At 46.6% G+C, this 14,963-nt stretch overlaps 1 protein-coding gene across 2 annotated transcripts in view; it reads right to left on the bottom strand.

The window, feature by feature from the left end:
- Nucleotides 1-244: 244 nt before the first annotated feature.
- The window catches only part of IFT43 (intraflagellar transport 43), a 49,508-nt gene continuing 34,789 nt past the window's right edge, over nt 245-14,963 (bottom strand). Inside the window, exons 6-9 of one of the 2 annotated variants that reach the window (XM_075152499.1) lie at nt 5,766-5,838; nt 4,285-4,360; nt 3,870-3,932; nt 245-3,037 (exon numbers count right to left, since the gene is read on the bottom strand). In XM_075152499.1, the coding sequence (XP_075008600.1) occupies nt 2,927-3,037; nt 3,870-3,932; nt 4,285-4,360; nt 5,766-5,838 (323 nt within the window). In that variant the 3' untranslated portion in view covers nt 245-2,926. The remainder of the gene's footprint in view (nt 3,038-3,869; nt 3,933-4,284; nt 4,361-5,765; nt 5,839-14,963) is intronic. The other variant, XM_075152498.1, reaches the window with a different exon arrangement.

Here is a 14,963-nt window from a genome sequence, read left to right on the forward strand (position 1 = left end):
TGCAAAAGCACTGCATCGTTTCTTTTTAGCAAGGAGAGTAACAGGAGCGGGTTCTCCTCTGACAGCACCAGGACTTGAGAGAGGGGAAGTAACAGGTCTCAGTCACCTTCCCAGCACTGCAACGAAAACACAACTGTGGAAGAAAGGTGGGTGGGAACAGCTTGCTGGAGGAAGGCCAGGAGCCAGACACTCACCTTCCCTCCTCCAGCTGGAGAAGGAATTGAAAAGACATGGAAACAAGTCTCAGTCTATTAAGTTTATTGAAGGAAATTAAAGAGACAACTTGATCACAGTCCACATAAATAGTGAAGCAAGGAGAAAATATCTAACAGCATGGCTTAACTGCGAGGTGAAAGCATAAGCAGGGTCAGGGAACAGAAGATGAAACTCAAAAACTGAGTATAGAAATAAAGCAGATTTTGAACCATAAGGGCAATTATCTATTAGAAAAAACTAACCAGTTTCAAATATACTGTCTGCCTTTCTAAAATACAGGCAATGCTCAGCCACATCTCACTGGACTCTGCCACGGCCTGTATTATAGCAGGTCAGACTAAATGATCAAAGCCACCTCTTCCCGCCTTAAAATAGATGAGGCTGTGATTTTTTTCAAGCCTTACTCTCAAATTCTGCCCGGGTATTTGCTGGGCTCCCAAGGTCCCAGAGTGAGCACAGGCCTCCCACCCCAGAGCATCCCTGCCCAGGGTCCCAAGCCACAGGGGGTTAGCCAACAGCACCCAGCCCCAAGCACACTCTTCTGGGAAATCTTATGCAGCTTTAGAGCAGATCCTCCAGCATAACATCACCACAGCTCATCAGCAAAGGCCTCATTCAACTCCCACTATGCTTTTTTTGTGCTCTGTTCTCTCCTGGCTCTCCACCAGCACCTGCTCTGGCCTCACTCCCTTCAAATTTTCTGCATACTCTGTTCCCAAATCATTCAACCTCCTTGCTCCTCTTGCCCCTACCCTGCCTCTCCCACAAACCCCACTCTTGCTCCTGGCCCCCTCGTCCCCCCACCCTGCCTCAAATGGCCCTCCCCAAGCCCTCACCCATTCCTAGCTCTCACCGTTTCCAGGAGGATCTCCGGGGTCCGATGTTCCTCCTGCTCTTGTCTCAAGGGGTGCTTTCATCTTTCTCTTGACTCCTGAAGGGTCCCTGTGGCCTCTGAGGGGCTGAGCACCACTGCACAGCCCAGCTCTACTTCTCATTCTTCCCTGCTGGGAGAGCAGCCAGACAGGAGTGCTCTGCCCACCCAGGATGATCAGAGCAGCTCTTGGAGGCAGACTATGGCTCTGTGAGCCTTCCTGGAGACAGCCCAGGATTGCTGGTGCAGCACACAGCTGCTAGAGAAGCAACAGAGTCCCTCTGCTTTCTCTGTGATCTTTGAGGGATGAACTGAGCAAAACCATGTCCCATCCCCTCCTCCCTTTACCGTTCTCTTCCTCTCAGACTGGCTTGTTGGGTTTGTCTGATTTACTAAATTACTTTGGTTTGCTGACTTTAATTTTTTTTCCTGGAATGTAGGAAGCATTCTAAATTCTCTTTGGCCAAGAACCATAGGTGTCACAGAAAAATAGATGCTAGCTCAGCTGGGAAGTTTCTGTCCATACCAAAACAGGTTTCTCTGCTGAGAGAAAGACTTCAGGGTTATCCTCCATACACTGGCCTCCCAAGCTTCTAGTTTTCTCTCTTCTAGGGAGATTTCTTGGTTGTAAAAAACTTAGTGTCTCCTTGAGACACATGAGCCTCCCCTTATTTTGGTGGCCCCAGACTGGAACCCAATTGCTTCTCTCTTGTTGGTAGAATTGTTTGGCCTATCAACTACGATCTGAAATTTTGTAGAGTACTGAATTCACAGTGAGTTATTTGATCTGTCCTGCTGTCGGTACAAGAGTGGGAATGCAGTGCTCTATTAGACCGACCAAACAAGCCAAGAAAAGCAGCGCAGCAAGCCTTCCTCCCAGCACCTGCACTGCCCCCCAGAAGTACATAGCAAGATTCTCCAGCGGGACAAGGCTTTGAAGGACGTTGGCTTAGAAGTAATGTTACTGTTTCCTGCAAATAATGACCACGGTTCTATGGGGACAGGGCATTAACACCTAAATGGATTTTTCGTTAGATGGCAATAAGAATGGGTTACTTAGTTCCAAGGAGACACCCACCAGGGAGTTACCTTGTTTCAGAGCAGCAGGCTCTATTCTTTCACATGCGTAGAATAAACAGTATTTTCTTTGCAAACTACCTATTGCCTGAAGCTACCTCTGTTCAGGCTGTGAACTCATCTTATTGCAAAAGCTAAGCGGGGTTAGGCCTGGTCAAAACTTAGCTGGGACACCTCGAGGGAAAAAAGGTGCTGTAAGAAGTGGTGTTGGCAGTTTAATAGGTGATGCTGCTTCCTCTGAGTCAATACAGAGGTAATGTTCCAGGAGGGAGGTTAAACTAGCAGGGGATGGCTGGAGGCTGCTGGATGAAATGTAAAATGGGTATCCTGACAACTTGTGGCATCTGTTGTGAGGAAGATGGTAATCTTGATGCCCTAGGCAAACAAATCCTATCAGCCTAAGCTTCTCTGATAGCTATCGGTGAAAACCACACTCCATTGTAAGATGGTCCACTCCAGAGAGGCTGCATTTCAGTAGAGAAAAGATCAACTGTTGCAGTTACCTGTAAAGGTGCTAGTGAGGTGGAAGTGACTGTTCATAAGTAAATATTTTATTGTGTTTAGAATTCTTAATCTCTTTTGAGAACAAAGATTTTTATTACAAAATACCCAAAACTTCTCCTGAGCCAGTTTTCCTATGAAGCAAGGTCTATTTATTTTCATGTCTGAAATAAATTCTCAAATACAAACAAGTGAATAGAAAATTAAATGCTAAACTATTTACAGGTGATGCATGTATGAGATGTCTGGTATGCCAGTGCTCTAGGGCAGACTGAGGTGGTCCTCTCTCTCAGGCACTCCCAGGTCCCACTCAGTCACTAGTTCTGAGGACACCTCTGTGAAGAGATGGTCCCAATCCCAGCTGACATCATCCTACCAAGAGGAAAAAGACAAACATGCTGAAATATTACTGATGACACCCAAAGGTCTCTGAACAATGCCAAATATTCAAGATGAACAGCAAAGAGAGAAACTAAATGACAACTGCCCCTGCCAGGGAAGTCCCAGATTCAGTTGGCTAGAACAAGAATCCTAGCCAGAATGAAATGTGAATCGCTGCTACAATTTAAAGATTTTGACAGATTTACTCATGTTGCAAAATTCCATAAAGGACAGATTTTTTGATTCTTGTTAATCTTAGATACTCCCAGGCAGGGCGTAAAGAGGAGCCATAAAAGTCTTCCACCCTTCTGCACTTCTGCTGAAGCATCTGCAATTCTGAGCTGCAGAAATCCTTTGTTGCAAGTCCGGAGCTTCTGTCCCGCCACTTGTATTGAGATTGTTCTGTCCTGCTTTAACACATCCCTCTGCCCAAACCCCAAATGCTTTCTGCCTTTGTCCCTCTGTAGCGCCCTGCAGAACTACCTGGAGCTGATGGTGGCTACCAAAAGTCAATACACAGAGCACTGTTTCTGCAGGGATATGTGACAGTGCTAGGCCCTTCACATTTTCCTTACTAGCTCTTTCATACTGAAGGGGACCAATCATAGTGATGCCATAATCTCACACAGAGAAAGCCCTATATATATCTTTAAAATAATCTGCTGGGGAAATCAGACCTCCATCCTCTTGGACAAGCTCCTCTTCACAGGCTCCTCCTCATCTCTCTCCTCCACCCCACCAACAAAGGCTTACTTTCCAAGTATAGGCTGAGACACGAAAGAAGCTCTTGCCTTGTTGGTGCTCCCACAAAAGACAGACTTACCTCTCGTAGTTCATACTCTGGAGCCAAAACTTTGGTGAGAAGCTTCAGGTCAACCTCTCCATCCTATGAACAGACATAGTCACAGTCTTACAGACAGTGAGAAAGTGGACACCATCATTTCACTAGGTAGGTCTTGCTAGAGATAGGCACAACATTTGCCTCATAAGGGACATATGCCTTGTCCAGGACAACAGCAGGAGCCTCATCTGAGCAGCAGATACCATACCCACACTATTTACAGACACAAACAAGCATGAAAGCCACACTGCAGAGAGGAACAGACTTGAAAGCAGACTGGAAGTTGTTTGGATGATAGGGCCGTGTATTTTATGCAGCTGAGTACCACTGTGGAGGATGATGGGAGCCTGGAAGGAGAGGGATTCATATCAGTCACCCCACAGCAACCTCCACTTACCAGGGTCTGAAAGGCAGCGCACTTCATAAGATCTTTGTCCAGGTCATGGTAGGTCAGCACTCGGTTCACCTGCACACTGCAACCAGAAAGGGTCAAAGAACAAGCCTGGGTAAGTGTGGAAGCACATCTGAGAAGGGCAGCATGAACAGGAATCTGGTGACACCCATCTCAAGTGTCCACATCACCCATGTGGACTCTTGAGATGGGTGTCCCCAGACAGAAGCAAATCTCATTCAGCAAATGAACAGTCATTGACAAATCTGCATGCCAGGCTGTGCGCATGCATAAAGATAGGATGTGGAACGACCACAGACTCCCTCAGAGAAGCCAGCACGCCAGAGAGAAGATCCACAGACTAGCTGCAAGGGCCAGAAAGAAAACAGGAACGTAATGAACATTGGAACAGCCCCAGAAGGCTCTGAGAGCCCCACCACACAAGCTACAGAATAGTAAGGACCTTGTGATTTCCATGTCTGAGCTGAGTCACAGCTATCAAATACAATTCCTTAAAATGTAGCCTCCAAAGAGAAACACGGGGTAGGGGGGTAATACACTGTTGTGTCATGCTTCCCTTCGCAGGTGATGCAATACTATAAAAAAGACCTATATTAATTTAATTTCTGTTTGTGATTGTCCATGAAAATTACTTGTCTTTTCTACTGCAGAGAGACTATGGATACAGGAGGAACAGATGGGATTATAAAAAAAATAGAGAAAACAAAGACACGAACTCTGGTGAGAGACAAAGTAATTTTAAATTTTCTACTATAAAGTGTCATTTATTTTTGTTAACAGCTATTTAATTACAATACCTACTCCATAGTTGTGCAAGAGGCATCTGTGGTCAGGAGTAAGATATCCCACCCCTCCAAATAAGGGTCAATAGAAATCCCAGTCTGTGATCTTGGCAATAGGCCCAACAGGGGAGAGAAGACTTTACTGATACATTTAAGATAAAACCCCCCAAACTTTCATTTTTTAAAACTTGCTGGTCTCCCTTGAGCTAACCCCCAGACTATTCTGATAACATCTTCACACAACAGGATTGTACCTTGCAAATTAACTAGGCACTTGAGTAAGAAGGATATCCTCTGTGGGGGGCAAAGCAGCCTACGACCATGCATAATCAAAGTTTGTGTGATAATACATGTGTACTGCAGGCATTTGAGGTTATACAGGCAACCTTAAATCAAGCAATTCCTAACTTTTGAGAGTTTGATTTTGCAACATCAAACATGCTACTCTAATGTAGGTTTTGTATATATAGAGAGAATATGCAGTAATTGCTTTCTCTGTGTAATAGGAATCAAGAAGTTTGCACTGTTCAGCTTGCAGCCCCACTGCCACAACACACAGCATCAAATCCTGCTGAATGGCACTGCCACTGACGTCCAGAGAGCATGAGATAAGATGGAGTTTAATTTCACCAGCCATTTCGCACTGCTGATGAGAGCCTCAAGAACACCTGGCAGTGCTCTTACCTGGGGGGAGCTGCCACTTGCATGGCCAGATCTTCCTCCTGGACTTCCTCCAAGTCGGGGATCACGGGAATGTCTGCAACAAGAGAAAGCAGCAGCAGTAAGTGCAGAGTGTTACGCTCTCCTCTCACTAGAGACAAAGGCTCTCTCGCTTCACAGATATGAATCAGCCTGTTTCTTATTAGAGGAAAACACAAGAGAGTTATTTAGCAACAATTAAAAAGATATTGTTTAATATTAAAACAAGACAATAAAGCTTTGAAGCTTGGGGTCAAAAGAAATCTTGCAAGAGGAGCAGATTTGGGCTGGGTAGGACTCCATAGCCATGGACCGTGCATCTGAAGCTGAAAGAAGTCGGCTGCACTAAACCCTGCTGCCTACTTGCCATCATCCTAAGACTGGCAAGAATTTGCTTCTTATGACATGTGTTATCATTTGCTCAGCTCAGCCACCAGTCACCTACACTCTATTAGAAATGAGATGTGGGGCAGAAACTGAAAGAAGCCATGTAAAACTACATGCTGAAGGAGCTGCTGGCGGGGTCTCAGACTGTGCGGAGGCCTGTGACCTTCCTGATAGCTGAGGAAGGAAGTGCTGGTGGTCTAGCAGATACAAAGAAAAGGGAAGATGCACCTAGTTGTAATGTCATAAACCTTTTTGTGATTTCTAGTGTGACCCTGGAATGGCTGATGTCTGGGTCACTGGGTATTCCCAGCACAAGGACTACGGCTACTCCACCTAAAAAGGACACTAAAGACGAAAGAATGGAGGAGAGGAGGAAGAACGGGGTGCACACTGAATCCTGCTAAAGGAGCAAGGCTCTGAGAGCACTGCATGCTTTTTGATGTGACAAAGTCCTGTAAACAACTGGAGATCGAGAGTAAAAACGAAGAGAGGAAGAGGTAGCTGGAGGCACAAAGCAAAGACAGAGTACACCAGCACAGAGCTCCTTTAAAGATTCAAGGCCACAAAGGCTCTCCAGAGATCCTGACCCCTCAGACTGTGAGGAAGCTGGTGGTTCAGCTCTGGGAAGAGGTTTCACTCGCACAGTGCGCAGACGCTGGAGCGAACAGGCTGCTCCCAGCTCTGTCGGCAGCGTGGCCACGCTACTGCTGGACGGCTGGGCCTGGCTTTGCCGCGTTTTGCAGCCCAGGCTGAGATGAATATTCAGGAGCTGGAGAGACATTCCCACCTGTGGCGCTTAGGGCTCCTGGCAGGGTCTTCCTGAAAAGCCCCTTGTCCGGCCGCCTGTCAGAGCTCCACAGGCTCTCAGCTGCCCTCTCCTGCTGAACATCCTCTGCGCATCCCGCCGGCTTGCCGGCCAGCAGGACGGGAGGCAGCCCTCGCCCAGCTGCGGCAGGACACGGGTCAGCCCGGGCCTTGGCGCGGTGGCCGTTCGGAGCTGGCCACACAGTGGGATTTCTCGCTAATTGGCTGCCTGGTGGAAGGCTGAGCGGGACAGGGGCTGCCGCGAGAGCCTGGCCACAGTGAAAGGCAGTGACAGCTTGGCTGGCCTCAGCAGAGCTGTGCCTTCTAACTCCCCAGCCGCCCAAGGAGCAGGTGCCTGCAGAGCAGCTCTCCGACTACAGCAAACTTCCCAAAGACATTTAAAGGGAAATTGCAGCAACAGGCCCCCAGGCTGCCCCTTAGACAGAGGAGACACATGCAAGAAATGCGTCACTAGTGCGTCGCTGGGCATTTGGGGCAGATCTGTCCCCCCTCTGCTTGTAGGGACAATACACAGAAGAAGCTGCTAACCCGCTAGCTCTTCCCTGCAGGGGCTCCTAGCTCTTGGTAAAACTTGTAGCTAAATGCAATTATGGGACAAAAGCACCTCCATGGACAGACAGACTGACCCGTGGAGGCAGCTGGTAAAACCTGCTCAGTGGTAATGTGGGAGAAAGTCCCTGTATATAAGCAACAAATACCAAGGAGGGAACAGAGTGGTAAGACTGGTCCAAGGGTAGGAATCAAGCGCTGTGAAGAGGTGCCATGTTAGGTCCAGGCAAATGAACGTGAGAATGAGAAATAGTCTAATCTCTCCTGAGCTAATTTATCCTTTTCGGCAGGAGACTCTGAATGTTGCTCAGTAAACACAACTAAATGAAGAACTACCTGGGAACAGAGCTGCCCTTGCCCACAGAGCAGCATTCCCTGTAGCAGGAGAAGGTCATATTCTTATCCTCTTTTGACAGCAGAAATGTGGAAGGTGTTTGCGGCAAACAGAATTTCTTCACTTGGTGCTCATTTTGGCAGCTATTTCTGGGGTCTCCTCTTCCTGGTTCCCTTTTGCTTTTGTTGATCTCTTTTTACACTAGAGAAAACTGTGAACTTAGGGCCCAGATCAGTGATGCCCCTTCCATTTTGCAGGTTCCCAAAGAGTCCTGGATTTGCCAGTGCTGGATTTATCTTATTGCCCTTGAATTTCACGGAGACATTCCCAAACCCCTTGCAGAGTGCTACCTCTACTCTGTATTAGCAAAATCCAGTCAATCATGTAGAAATTCTTTCTGAAAGAAATTCAAGGCTCCAATATTTTATAGGTGCTTTGAAAATATTTCAGACAGAAGAGCTGGAAATGCTCTGGGGGCTCCTGCCAGCCCCTCCAATAAAGGCCAGCACATGCTTGTTCTTACTGCAAACTGCAGATAATTTTGTCCATTTCTAGGCAGAAGCAATGCCCTTTAGGACTGTCAAAAACTGACAGGAAACAGAACAAAAATGTCGCAAATTATAAGAAAATATCAGCTCCCCAGGCTAACTGCTATCAGTGGCAAATCAGCCTTGAAATATTTGGGTCTTTATTTCACTTGTTACTCATAATTTCCTCTTCCCTCTGCCAATTCCCATGGTGCCACCTCTCTAGAATCCCTCTCCCTTCTCTCTCTGTACAGTTTGCAAAGTGTCACAGTTCTCACTTTATCACCAAGGATCCAACCTTTCCCCTCACTCAGTCTCCAGCTCCCTAATTGTTTTTGTTGCTTTTCTTAGGATTCACATCTCTTTTTGCAGTAAGCTCTAGTAACACAGCCAACTCATGGCACTACATCAGCTGCAGGGGGAAGCAACACGTGGGCTGCAAGAGTGTAGGCATATGCTTTACTTTTAATACCCCCATTAGCTGCGGTGAGGTTACTTACATATAACATTAGTACATGCAGAAATGTTCACAGGACCATGTCCTCCCAGTCTCGCACTGCAGCACTCATACAGCTTTTTCCAACAACAAGGTTACATTACAAACCCATACTCTGTGTACTTTGTTCTGTGACCCACTTTTTTCCCTCCTGGTGAGTGTGAGGGTTTCAGACCATTTTCCATCACACTGATAAGCCTGTGGTTTTGGTGAAGAATCTCGACACATACTTTACTGTCCAGGCTCTCATGCCTGAATTCAGTGCCCAGACAGGTAAACTTTAGAAATGACTGTACAATGTACCTACGTGCTAAGGAGCTGCCTGTGTGCAAAAGGAAACACCTTCACAGATACCAGGTCACTGCAATGAAGTGAACAAACAGCCTGTGCATTACAAAAAGAAGATGTTTTGCAGCTGAGAAGGGGTAGCTTCAAAACCTGGAAACAAAAAGTGATTCTCTGCAGACTAGCTCTAGGTTTTGGGGAGGGGGGAGAAGGTTGCATTACTCGGCTGCATTTTGGAGAGAGCAGCATCCATAATCTTTAATAGCAACTGGTTTTAATCAAAACTGTCGGCAAATCTCAGAAGCAACATGAAAATCTTACAGCTTCAGCTGTTCTTCTCCCACTTTCCTGCAGACTTTGAAATCAGAACAAACTGATACGATACTAATGGTAAAAGACATTAAAATAAAAGTTGAGTTACTGTAAAAAATATTAAAAAGGGGAACAAATTGAGTACAAACCATCTTACCAACCTTGGTCTCCCAGCTGGCCTCTGAAGACTGTGCTGCAAGGTACTGTTATCTATGCCACCTGCCTCAAGCAGTCTCCCCCAGACAGAACTCCTCTGAATCTCCATTTCATATGGCAGATAACATTCCCAGAGTGAGTGCTCCTAAAAATGATATTCACTCAGAGAATGAGTATCCTGCTTTCATTTTAGCTGAAGAGAGGCGAGAATAGGTAGACACGCACGTCGGGTGGTGTTTTACACGCAGAAGAAATGAGTGTGCAACAGAAGATGGAAGGGGGAACATAAAAACTCAGTGCATGCAGTGACCTTAAAGAGGAATGGATGAGACTTCTCTTTATGGCTCAAAATGACTGGGAACAGAGTAACACAAAGCCTTTCCCCATGGATTTCTCAGCCCATAAAGAAACAAGATATTGGCTTTAGAAACTGCTCATGGTAGAGAAGTGAAAAACAGAGCGAGCACCAAATGCTAGATGAGCAGTGCAAACTCTCCTCCATCTCCCAGATGGTGGTGAACAAGAGTGAACAAAGAATGAAACCAAAATGAGTGTATCCATGCAGAAGTTGTGGTGGCTAACCATACCAGTACCAAATGTTGGCTAACAGGAGAGTTATAATATACTACACCAACTGATTGTCTCGGAACATCTAAGTGACAGCATATAAGTAAGAATAGTATTTCAATTACAATAGCTGGACTGAGCTAGGTCTTACAAAAAAAGAGCTTCATGGCTAAGTTATAGCAAGACACCACTAGCATAAGGCAGAAGTGTGTGGATGGTAGGAGGAAAAGATGGAGGGGAAAGACTGAGGGTGACCCATGCTACAGGCAGATAGCCAAACAATAAGCAAGGAACAGCAGCTTTTTAAGTCATCAACAAAGGAGGGCTTTACGTGTTCATATTAGAGTATGTGCAGTAACCATCACCTTTTCTAGCTCTTAGCAAATAACTTACTGATAGCTGAGGAAGACAACCACAGAAAGCAAGAAGCAGGAGGTAGAAAAACCTGCACCACCTTAATACCCTGTTGCTCCTGCAAGTTGGTGAGTTGCACTTCCCCTCCCAGGCGGAGCTGATTTTTGGTTTAGTAGCAACACCTGCAGGCTGGGTCCCTTAAAATCCTGCAAGCTCACAGTAAGATCTGGTCCTAGCCCCAAAGAACGAAGTTCTCTGTTAGATACAAGACCGCACATAAGTGGGGACAGACAGAATCTGTTCAAGGTCAGGCAATAAACCAGTGGCAGAGCTGGATCTAGAAACTACATCCCAGGTCAGGCCTGCAGTTAGTCAGCAGTGTGGTTGCCACTTTCTCCCTAAGCTGCTTTAAGAGTGTCCTGAGCCAACACCCTGACACCCAAAAAAATGACTTCATCTCACGAAGTCTGATTCACTTCCCCCAGCTGGGTGAGTGTTTCAAAGGCCAGTTCAGAATAGACACTCTTGCAGTGGGGACCGTGCTGCCCTCCCTGTCCGCACACCACCATATCCAGAGAACACAAAGAGGGTAGTGGCTTCTGGAGCTGGCAGTCCCCTGACACTAAACAGGCATAAAAATGAAACTAACTTTAGTTTAAGTTGCTTGCTCATAAAATGTAAAACTGAAATAATTACAATATCTCTGCTGCTGCAAAACTTTGTTTTACTGAATGCTGTTACCTTCTGCATCACGTTTGGGGAATTTTAAACAGGCAAATGGAAGAAGGTCTGATTGAAGATGAAGTTAAGTGAAAGAAATTGGTCTCATTTAGCACATGACAGGATTCATCTGTGTTCCCAAGTCCACTGAGGTAGCATCATGGGCGTTTCATATTCATGAGCTGCTGCGACACTGTGTCCCCTCATTTACAAAGCACCGTGTTCAGCAAATTCTGTCCCTGTGGACACTCCGTGCATTTCATGGTCTTGTCAGAGAGACATCAAACACTTCAGTAACCAAATACCAGAAAATGGCTTTAATTAGCGCATCTCAATGCAATAAATAATTTTTCTCTCTAAGTGGAAAAATGGAGAATTAAAAAAAAGAAAAGAAAAAAGTGGAAAGCAACAGGCAAAAAAAATCTTCAAAAAAACATAAGGAACAAGGGACACAGACAGCTTCTGCTGAACACACAAACAAGCTTGAAGCCTCTTGGAAGCTTTCTCAGGAGAGCAGCAGGCAAATGGAGAGGATAAAGAACACTTCTTTGGATGCTTGGACATTAATTTCACAGGGATGCCTTTCCCTGCCTGAAACTGCCCTACTAGTAGGCCAATATGGAACAGCATACCTGCCTGATCAGCCAGAAGGAGATGAAAACAGTAGAGTGAAAAGCAAGCAGTACCACAGCTACTAGGACACTGCCCTAAAAGCTGAGACAAGCAGAAGATAACCTGAGTGTCCCCTGTCCCAAAGCACCCTTTTGAAAAGAGAATGGTAACAGCACAACCTGGCCAAGCTAATGGGAAAAGTCACCCAGTGAGGGGGTGCCAGAGGATTCACAGGATCTAGGGGAGGTCACGCAGCAGATTCAGTACTGACCCACCAGCCTTGCCTTAAAAGATTATATATTTGCCTTGCATCACACAAAATAATTTTTTCTTCAGCCACCAAGATCTGATGATACTGTCAGCTAGATGGATGACTGGCTGGGAGGTCGGGTGGTCCATGAGACACACTACTTGCTTTGATAGTGTTGTGCTTTCACAGACTGCTTGGCATGGCATGGCTTCTTCCTTACCTAAGAGCTTGCTGGGGACAGGCATCAGGCATATTTGCTACTTCCCAGGGCTGCTAATTACACAAAGCCTCTGCCCAGTTTCAACCCCTGGGAAGTGTGAAGAGAGACAGGACACAAAACAGCCCTGTCAGAGGAGTCACTGGGCTCAGTGCAGGGCTTCAACAGGCAGTAATCCATGGCTTGTATAGTGCAAGAAGTAAGAGCAGACACTGATGGCTTTAAAGATGAGGAATCTCTTAATGCAGAGGTCTGTTCACCAGCAGCAGAAGAGAGGAGAGACTCAGGCTCAGGCCAGGCCCAGGACCTGGAGTCCACCATATTCCTGAGGTTATCAGCATTTAGCATGGTAACACACCTCTCAGCCTTACCAACAGCCCCCTGGCAGAGCACCATGCCTGCCCTCTTTTTCAGTAACATCTGTTTTCCTCTTTTCAAAGGCTGTTCCCTGTTCCTTTGCAGTATTCCCCTGCTGAAACATACTCAGAAGGTAGTGGGGCAGCAGATGAGAAAGCATGAGGTGCCCAGAGAGGGTATGGTGAACTGAGAAACACAAAACCCTCCTCAGCAATGCTCCTCCACTCAACTGGAGATGAGTGATTTTGCATTAGAGCATTACTGTGGCAGGGAAAGCAACTTCTCAGGATGCTCCTGTGGAAGTATGTTCGGGAGCAGGCGTGTCTGATTCTATTTCATCCTCTTCATGTTATGCTGGAAAAACAAGACAAACTACATTTCTTTTATGCTAAATCCTTAGGTGTTTTTTTTTATATATATTTATTAAAAAATGCCTCTTTGATCGGCAGCACCCATGACACTTCCACATCCAGCAACTCCTCAGAAGCCTCCCTCCCTCCACACAAGGCCACCACTGCTGACAGCCAGCTGGGTTTGATCAGAGCCACTCAGAATCGGATTTTCATAAGACAGATGAGGAATCTTACTGCTGCTCTCTCTCATATCAGATGAGAAACTGAGGGGGAGGGGGGACAGGTCCTGAGGGAACGACACTACAATCAAGGGCTATGCGGTTCTTTCTCTGTCCCTCCACTGCTGCAATTTTCAAAGGAGTTTGCCTCAGGCAGTTTTAAATGATGGTGTCTCAATTCTGTAATCATCTTTCAAAAGCTTTTTCTTAAAGGGTATTTTAGGTAAAGCTAGTCCGTCAACTACACTTATGGACTCAGCAATCACAGACCCAATATGACTGTGTATCTACCATATCGCAGAATTCAGTGATGGAAGATGCTTACCCAGACCATCGTTTTCAGCCCCCAACAAGCTGTGCGTGCTCCCTTGCAATTAAGCTGCCCTCAGCCCCTTGGCCAGTGGTCTGCTGCTTCAAACAGGACTTCAGACATATCCCTTGGGACATATGCTCTGCTCCCCCCTGCCCACTGTGGCTGTCAGGTGGGAGCTTTCCTTGAACACCAGAGGCTCTAGATCACAATGCCAGCAGCCACTGGAGGAGTTCAAACTGGCCTGGACCAACAACTCAGTGGAAACCATCAGGTGGGGCTGAGTCTGCCCTTCACTGACCTTGCGCAGAGACTCGGGGTAGCGCGTTAGGGCAGCAGCCAAGGGGAGGACTGAAGTGTGCTGACAGAGCCACACACAAAGCCACAGTGCAGAATCCCAGAAACTCAGCAGTCACTGTCACTCTCTGCCACAGACCCCTCTCTTCGGCCCACTCACACCACTTGCAAAACACCAAGTTTTTCACTCTGTCTCCATTTCACTGATGCTCAGAACTTTTCGTCCATTTAGCCCTCCCCAAACCACTCCACCACTGCCTCCTGAGCCTATGAAGTACCCGCTGGCCATATTCCTGACTGTTCCTGCAAGTTCTCTCCTCTCTTACCCTCATGCTCAGCCAATACAGCTGTACTTGCAGCTCATTACCCCTGGAATCCACCAGCATTTGGTGTGTTCTGTAAAAACAGCAGCTCACCAGGGAAGCAACTGGCAAACCTTATCAGGAATGATAGAGCCAACAATAACCCCACACTGCACTCTATTTTCAGCTCTGTTTGGAGCAATTTCATCATCGGTGCATATTTGCATGTGGCTCAAGAGGTGTTTGATATTTTATGGCTGTAAATTTCAGGTGCCAGATATCCTGTGAGGGCTGTCTCCCACCTGACAAACAGACATCACTCCGCAGAAGGATGTGGGGCCATGGCATATGCCCACTTCCTCCTCTGTTGTGCACAGAGCCTGGACTCCCATCCTGTTCAAATGCAAAGGAGCTGCCGGCACACGCCAGAAGGGTAAGAAGTCCTTCTAGAGGTTTGACATTGTATAGAGAGGTCTAATCGTCAGCTTTGCTTCCTTGAGGAGGCTTCCCAGCAGGCAGGAAGGGGTTTTGCCTTGAGGGCACAGATCTAGTGACTGTCTCCTGGCAGCTTTCCTCACCTGCAGGTCAGGTTCGGGTTGTCTGTGTAGCATAGTCAGGCTTTCATTTCAATCAGCTGTCTCATTCACACACACTATCTGCTTTAAAATAACAAGCCGTTGTTCCTGCAGACTGAGAATCGCACATCACATCCCAATCCTCCAAGAAAAGCTCTGTTCTAGGAGCGATGCATCCCA

This window comes from Calonectris borealis, chromosome 5, assembly GCF_964195595.1.
Source record: "Calonectris borealis chromosome 5, bCalBor7.hap1.2, whole genome shotgun sequence".
In the NCBI taxonomy this organism is placed as follows: Eukaryota; Metazoa; Chordata; class Aves; order Procellariiformes; family Procellariidae; genus Calonectris; species Calonectris borealis.